The 8,363-nt window shown below is 32.0% G+C and overlaps 1 protein-coding gene across 1 annotated transcript; it reads right to left on the reverse strand.

Moving 5' to 3' along the window:
- Positions 1 to 343: 343 nt before the first annotated feature.
- Positions 344 to 7,912, reverse strand: LOC123723455 (basement membrane-specific heparan sulfate proteoglycan core protein-like). The gene is made up of 12 exons (XM_045686089.1): positions 7,904 to 7,912; positions 5,541 to 5,664; positions 5,161 to 5,233; positions 4,844 to 4,917; positions 4,560 to 4,722; positions 4,082 to 4,257; positions 3,258 to 3,389; positions 2,966 to 3,049; positions 2,781 to 2,858; positions 2,527 to 2,613; positions 595 to 708; positions 344 to 402 (listed from the first exon to the last, which is right to left on the reverse strand). Exons 1-12 carry the CDS (start codon positions 7,910 to 7,912, stop codon positions 344 to 346), a joined length of 1,173 nt encoding a protein of 390 aa, XP_045542045.1.
- Between the last annotated feature and the right edge of the window lie 451 nt (positions 7,913 to 8,363).

An 8,363-nucleotide genomic window follows, 5' to 3' on the forward strand; every position in this document is an offset into this window, starting at 1 on the left:
GAACTTTTTCGATGTTCAATGTTCATAAATAAGTTTCTTCATGTAATCATTAACAATTTATCTGCTTCAACTGAATCGACATTTGAAATTGTATTAATTGCAAGTGATTTAATGCTATTAAATAACCTGGAGAACAATCGTCTAGTTACAATAGAAGGAAATGTCGTGTTAAATACGTCACTCAATGTCTTATCGAGATCCCTTTAGAGTAAACATGCTAATGGTTCCTTTAAATTTAGAACTGAACATAAGAAAATTTTCCTTTTACAGAAAACTTAAGGAAAATAAATAAAATACTTAATTATGTTCTGCGTGTCTGGTTTAAACAACAAAAAAATGTAGATTATGATTTTTGTCCATAACAACCAATCAGCTCCGCCGCGAATATAACTAGAGTTCCTCCTGATAATGAAGAGTGGAATCCAAACGGTCACGAGTAATGTTTTCGTCATATTATACTAATCAAACTGCCATCGATCAGTCAAGTCGTCGTCTTTCAAGTTTCGCGTCTTGTGTTAAAACGAGAAATCGCACTTTCCCGTGCCTTCTTGTAATAGGTAACAACTTAGTTGAATTAATAATAGTTTGACTTACCCGGTGGGCAGCCGGCTTCATCTGTGCCGTCATCGCAATCCTGTCGGCGATCGCAGCGCTGTGTCAGGTGGATGCACCGCGTGCTGTCACATCTGAACTCGTACGCCGCGCACGCTGTACCACAAACACAAGTTTTTAATATATACTTTGTTACCTAGTACCTACTTAAGTTGTTATGCTTGTTGGTAGTAAACTTGTTCTGCATAAAGTTTTATCGTCCTCTATAGTCCGCATGCTTTAGTATGGAACCAAATAAAAAATATAATGTCAACGATTGTTTCATATGTTCCGAGGACATAGAGAAATGGAAGGAATTAACAATGAAAAGTGATCCCACCACCTAATGAATTACAAAGCTAGGATAACAGAGAAATAGACGATTGATCAAAGCACACCAACGTGAAAATGAACCAAACCCCCCCCCCCCATTTATATGAACCTTTTACCAAGAATTTGGTTTGTTCTAGTGAATGATTTAGCAGTTTGGTTAGGTTATTGTAAGAAATCATAACAACAGCAATATGATTTTATAATTAGAAATAGAATGAGTATACGCTATGCATCCATATATATATATATGTGAAATCTTTGCACAGAGTCAATAATAATACGACACATCTCACGCCTGGTAACCCAGAGGGGTAGGCAGAGATCACGGACCTCCATTTGGCGTGGTCAAATGAACCTCCGCAATCTAATTTTCACCATTTCGGGAGACGGAACGTGGCGACTTTTTCTCCGGAGAATGCACACATATGTGCAGGTTGCATCACGATATTTTCCTTCACCGTACGAACGTCGGATAAATACACATATGTAAATCGAAAAACACCTTGGTACATGGCGGGACTCGAACCTAAGATCTGCAGATTACAAGTCAAGTGCTTAACCACTGAGCCACCCATGCTCGTTTAATAATAATATGATTGTTAACATATTTTTATAATTTATGCAAAATATATTTTATAATTCAGTGTTGTTTTGTAATTACCAGAAAACTATAGCATATTCTGTTGCCGATACTGATCATATTTTGAAAATAAATATATAAAAATTAAAATCGAAAAATTATCCTTCATAAAATCCAATTTTTGGTCGTATAATGACTACATATTTAAATTCTTATATGTATTCTACGTTACCTGGTTTTTTTCTGGTAATTAAAAAATAACCGTGATTACTAAACAATTGAAATACACAGTAATTTTTGTTATTTCAATTAAAAAAATGCTTAATAAAACTATTTAAATATCTCATTACAAAGTTTTAATTTAATTTAAATTGTTATTTTGGATTTAATTATTATTAATTATCTTATAATGAACAATCACTAACAATATTGAAAATAAAAAAATTGAAATGTGATGAGCAAGCGAGACGATTAACGTATCAAGGTATCCAAACTAGGGAAGTACCCTGAGTGATGGATTAACAAACCACCATCATATACCTAATATACAATTAACAATCTTTACATATACCTATTTACATACAGATTAGTTTAACAGTTTCAATGCAGCACTCAGAGTGGCTAAAGGTCTTCCTTAGTATAGACTTAGTATGACAAATGTACACTTAGATATTCCATTAGTTATAGTTAAAAAACCTTAGTGTGACTGTGTATTCCAAAAAACCTACTAATATTCCTGACACGTAAACTCGCTGCAATTAAAATGTAAAATCCCATATTTTATATATAATATAAATAAAAAATCAGTGCCAGAAATCCCGAAAAGCGATAAGATAAACTGCTAATAACAATTATTTGCTAGATCCCAAATTTTGATCAAATGAGTTTCGATTTTCCAAGAAGAATAGAATAAAGATGAAAATAGAACTAGAAATACAATAGAAGAAGAATGAATGAATAAAAACTATGAAGTTATGACACATGAAGCACGATACAGAAAAAAAAATAAAAAAAATATTTACAATCAATTTGGGCTGTAGTTGTTTCTGGTATAACTTCATTTTCTGTGTCAGTTGAGGTGGTATCGTCACCCTCATCACCATCCCCGCCTAAATTATGATAAAAAAATAAGGTAAACAAAAAAAAACCTACAGACACTTGGTAACCTAATGAATTTATCATCTTTATTCCTTGTAATACCGATTCCTATTTTAAATAATTTCGATATATTGTTTAGTAAATAAAAAAGTAAATATATAGAACAAAATATATTTACGTTCTGAGCGAGGTGTAGTCGTCTCAGGAATTAATTCGTTTTCTCCATTCGGTGCTACGCTAAACGTATCAAGGCCATCTAAACAAACAAAAAAAAATCAAAAAACAAAAAAATGTGAAAACCAATTTAAAAAATCATTTAACAAAGACAGTTATGTTAAAGGAAATAAATGTTGAATTAATCACCATTATCTGGTTTCCTTTGGCTATTTGATGTCGGCGTCGAAGTCTGTTGATCGACTTCATTGGTCTGGTCTTCGCCTTCGGATTCTAGTAAACGTAAAATAAATAAAAAAAAATCACTAAATACTAGCGTAAGAAGTAAGATTTAAATCTTACTAATAAGTAAATTTATATAAAAATTAAAAAAATACTCTATGATCATCAATTTGCCAGTTATTTGCAGTTTTTGTGTCAATGTGCTTTATGATTCAAATGTTAAAAAAGTATTAAAAAAAGAAATAAATAAAAAAAAAACCTTGATCTTGACACGACGCTTCGTCACTGCCGTCGGGACAGTCCGGAGAACCGTTACACCAAGCCCAGTTAGCAATACAATGATTATCGTCACACTTTATCTCATCAGCAGCACACTCCAGATTAGTAGTACCTAAATAATATAACGTATATATTGAATTTTAGACCACTATTTATAAGTATGCTTACAAATAAAACAACTTTTCATACCATCTATCTCAAGAATTCGACACTTGGGACACATTCTTAGGAAAAATTCAGATAATTTCTGAGAATTAGGTATATCACGGTGCAGAAATTTGTTTCAGATAAACTAATGATGCTGTTCAAGTAATGTGACAGAGACACAGACAGACAGAATAAACAGTGTATCACCGTTAAAAAGCATGTCATAGGTGGAGGTGGTCATGGCACTAAGAAATGCCTAATACAACTAGAGAAAAATGTCTATGTTCTTTTTATTGATAAACAAATAAGAAAAAATCGATATAAAATAAAATAAAATAAAATAAAAAACATAAGATTAAATTTTTGTAGCTTAATCGTGTAGTTTCACAATATCGTTTATGAGCCTTGCCTTTAAGTGAGTGTCTTTTACGTGTTATTTTCAGTTTATCGTTAACAAACAATGTCGTTAACGATAAACTCTCATTAGTTATTTTCTTCAACATTAAGTTATTTATGATTCCTCATAACAACGATTGCAAATAATAAAGATATAATTGTCCTATTAAAATCCGAAGGCCAATTGCAACTAATGATGTATCTTTCATGTAATATGTTGGCTTCCTAAAATAAATAAATAAATAAACATATCACACAAACCTGGGTCAATTATATCGGTGGATAAAAATTCGTTTTCGTCTACTGTAAAGATTCCGAGTTGTCTTCTTTGCCTGATGTGATCTTGAAGGATCCTCGCCAATTCCTTAGTGTCATCGAACCCAGATGTTGTGATATCCATAGTCACTTTGCACGAAAACTCGTCCGATAACCTCGACCTGGAATGTCATAGTACAAGATTGTAGTAAACCAGATTAATGACAATAAAATACAACACGGTAATATATTTAGTGTTTCAGAAAATTTCCAATTGATAACAATTAGAAATCTTAAAATTTTTGTGGTCAAGCAATCAAAGAATATTTTAAACCCTATATATATGTGTGTACATACACAGAGAGAGAGAGAGAGAGAGAGAGAGACTCACAGCATTTAGAAACACTTTTTCGACTTGTGACTACTTTTTCATTGCTATTTACAGTATATTACAGACTATCTATTGTAGAAGGAAAATACTTACTGTATCCTGACAAGACTGGCTCTTTGAGTCCCGGAAACTGAATCAAACAGGCTGTTGACTGCGTCTGCTAATCCTATTGAGATATTCTGGAACTGTTCAGAGTCTCTGTCGGAGTATTCGATCTGGAAGGGCTCCATCACCACGAAAGTAACGCGGAGTGTTTCTGTGAATTAATAATATTGAAAATATTATATTTACAGTTTAAGGTAACGGGAAGTGTTTTCGAACTCTTTCCTCCTTTTTTTGCTAAGCACCAACATGTTATAAAAGTTGAAATTACTTACTTTCCCTATTATCTGGATCTCTCCTGAATGTTCCCGAACCTTCGATTGGAGTTTCGTCGTCGTCAACATCATTTCTATAAAAAAGTAATTTGTATATCAACAAATAGCCTCATATTGTTTAATACTAATTTTGATTTTTGTCTTCGATTTTTAAGAAGTAGGATTTTTCAAAAAAAGTGGATCTTAATAACTTGATGTTGATCTCAGGATAATGGAACATGTAACAGTTACATATTAACCATATTCTCGTAAAAAATTACCCTCCTGTCAGTCAGGTTACTTTGTAAACTAACTAAATTAGAATATAGACCACATACCCGTTTTCATCGAACTGATCGGACGTTGCTGATTCATATTCTGCCGGATCTTCAGTTGTATCGGCGAATGAAGCTGGAAATTTTAACAGTTTCTTATCAGTTCATGTCATTTTTACATATCGCGTATAAAAAATAATGGATGGCGTGGAGAGATTGTGAGCATATTCAACATTTAATATTATAACAGGTTATAGAAAAAGGCTGCAAAATATATCCGTATAACATAAAATGACAATCTTTTTATGTTTTAATTTTAGAATTACATTTTATTTCAAAATCGTTCTGCTTTTTCAGAGGTATCTCATAAAATATATCCATCCATCACTTATGGCATTGGTAAGTCTCAGTTATAAAGTTAAGTAAGAAGTAAGATTACTTACAAAACAGCTGTCTCTTTAACCGACGCAAATGACTGATGAGTCCAGATTCTGGTTCCTTAACTTCCAGGAACTCATTTAAGGAATCATCTGCATCTTCCCAATAAATGTCTTCTGCTATTGCACTCTGAAAAGAAAATTTATAGAAAATTAATATTTACAACTCAGTGGCTAAGATTGAAACAAACCTATCGAGATTTTTGGGTCAGAATTTAAACGGCATATTAATCATTAAAACGAATAGTTACTATAAAATAACTAAGTATATTCTATAAATTTTAATTTAAATACTACTCTTTTTAAAATTCAATCCACTTAAAAACTCTAAGTATAAGTTATCATGCTAAATATTATAAATGCGAGTATTTGAATGTATGGATTGATGAATGTTTGAAGGTATCTCCTGAACGGCTCAACGGATCTCGATGAAATTTGGCTTAAATATAGATCATAGTCTGAAAGAACACAGGTTACTTATTATGTTTTTTTTTAATTCTGTGTGGACGGAGTCACGGGCGACAGCTTAGTATTTCAACATTTATGCCATAATTTTTCGATCGTGTGTAGATGGTAGTGTATTTGCACATTGTATTATTATATTATTATGTAATATAAAGGTCAACGGCAAATTTGGCTCCGCTGACTTCAGGAATAGGTACTTATCAATGTTTGTGGATTGGTCGGCTAAGGTTCCGCCCCGCCTTAATAACGATCCCGATTTGCCGGCCCCTTTGCCTTCTTATTCCAAATTTTCAGCTTTTATTTCATTTGATAGTATACAGAAACCTTTGAAACACATTTTATATAATAACTTTTAATCTGGGTTTTAGTACAGAGTTACATCTACAGCACAAAATGTTCATTTTTTGAATGAACTTGATTTTTTCATGTTTATTTCTACTTACTTCTGAATACTTTGTATTTTTGGATCAGATCTTGACTACTCTAATTCTTTGACTACATAGACAAATCTAAAATATCGTTTCTTATAGTACTTATATTAACACTGGATAATTAGAAACATAGCAGAAAATATTATTTACTTGATATATAAATAAAATACGTTAATTAATGTTGGTAACAATCTATTATTTAAAAAAATGATACATCTTATATTATTAATATTAGAAATACGGATGGATGGATGGGTGAATGTTTGTTTTTAGGTACCTCAAACGTCTCAAACGATCTGGATGAAATACGAATATAATTTAAGTAGATAGAACATAAAGTCCATCGACGGCTAACAGATCACGATTCATAAATAAATCGTTGGACAACGAGGCAATTAGAGTGTGGGGAGAAGAGTGCTTGGAGGATTTCCCGGCAATTTCGTATAGTCCAACATGATCCTCGCTCGGGTGGGAACAACGCGCCGCGCAAGTTAACTACGCCAAGGGTTGGCGAGCGTTAATTTCAAATTTACAAGAAAAAAGAATTTATTTGAAACTTACAACTACTTAATATTTTCGTAAGTCACCTGCTTTAAGTTTTTACTATTGAAAAACAAGGCTCTATAACAGACAACTAAGTATCGAAAAACCTACCAACATATAATTAATTCAACATTTGACAGTTTGTAAATATAAATGCTTATAGTATTCAGTTGATTTAGGTTAATGATCGTCCTCACATACGTCTCCAATTGTTAAATAAATTGATAAGCAACGACTTATACATTTACGACATCAGTGAATAACTGTCCTAAACGGATATTTATTGTTATTCACAAAGTGTCGGATCTTAAATGATTTAATTTAAAGTATATTGAGTTACTCTAAACAAACGTTTAACCCACTCAGTGCAGTGTTGGCCTATTTCAAACAAATTTCTTGTTAACAATAATCGTAAACCTAGTAATAATTTGGAACACTCGTGCGTTGCATCTGAGAGCGATATTCATTGGAATAGTTAGGCTGGTTTATAAGGAAAGACTTTAAATTATATTTTTGAAGAAATAAATACAGTAAGTTTAGGGCAACAATACGAAATAACTGAATAAATGGAGAGAAAGTGACGATTAGTTAAGTACACTTCCATTTTATTCTAATTTGACGAAACCCGAGTTCAGATTCCTTCGTACTAAGTAGCATTTAATATTTGATATGACTTTGTAATGTTATTACAAAGCGAACACAGTGAACTCAACTTTGCTTTAATTAAATGACGTAAGTCTGGAGGGCACGGGATCTTGATTTACACTAAGTGTAAATTTTCCAATATGGTATACAAAATACAACTGATATCAATATCAAAATAGTATTAAAACATCTACAAATAATGCATAAGTATACGAAAATGTTTATATTTATAATAATTATACTTGTCGGAAACATTTAGGCTAAGAAAACAGTGTTGCAAGTTACTTGTGCCATAACCATGCGAGACGCGTGATGTTTGCTCAATGTCGAAATCTCAAATGTAATGAGAATTTAAAATACATCCGCTCCCTAAATAACAAATAACCGTTATAACCACAACAATTACATTTATAAATAAAATGTACAAAAAATAATAAACATATAAATTAGCAACTGTACCCATTACACGGAAAGTAACTAAATTTTGAAAAAGGAAAAATATTTACATTTCAAATATTTAAAGGCATCTGAAGAAAATAATTAAGTTTCATCACAAAGCTATTGATTTAAGAACCTATAAATGACATAAAACTACTGTATATATACTATGACTATCCTAAGTAGAGAACATGGCCGGATGAAATGCCAACGTTGTATTAATACGGATAGTACATCTACAACCTACATCTCAGTAGCGGCTACATTTCAATCTATTATACCTGATGTAATCTTGGATCTAGTGTAT

The sequence above is a fragment of the Papilio machaon genome, chromosome Z (genome assembly GCF_912999745.1).
Source record: "Papilio machaon chromosome Z, ilPapMach1.1, whole genome shotgun sequence".
Classification (NCBI taxonomy): Eukaryota; Metazoa; Arthropoda; class Insecta; order Lepidoptera; family Papilionidae; genus Papilio; species Papilio machaon.

Coding starts and splice junctions, on each gene's coding strand:
- LOC123723455 (XM_045686089.1), bottom strand. Junction 3,050..3,257: donor AGCGTCGTGTCAAGATCAAG/GTTTTTTTTTTA, acceptor TACGTTTACTAG/AATCCGAAGGCGAAGACCAG. Junction 2,614..2,780: donor GACTACACCTCGCTCAGAAC/GTAAATATATTT, acceptor ATCATAATTTAG/GCGGGGATGGTGATGAGGGT.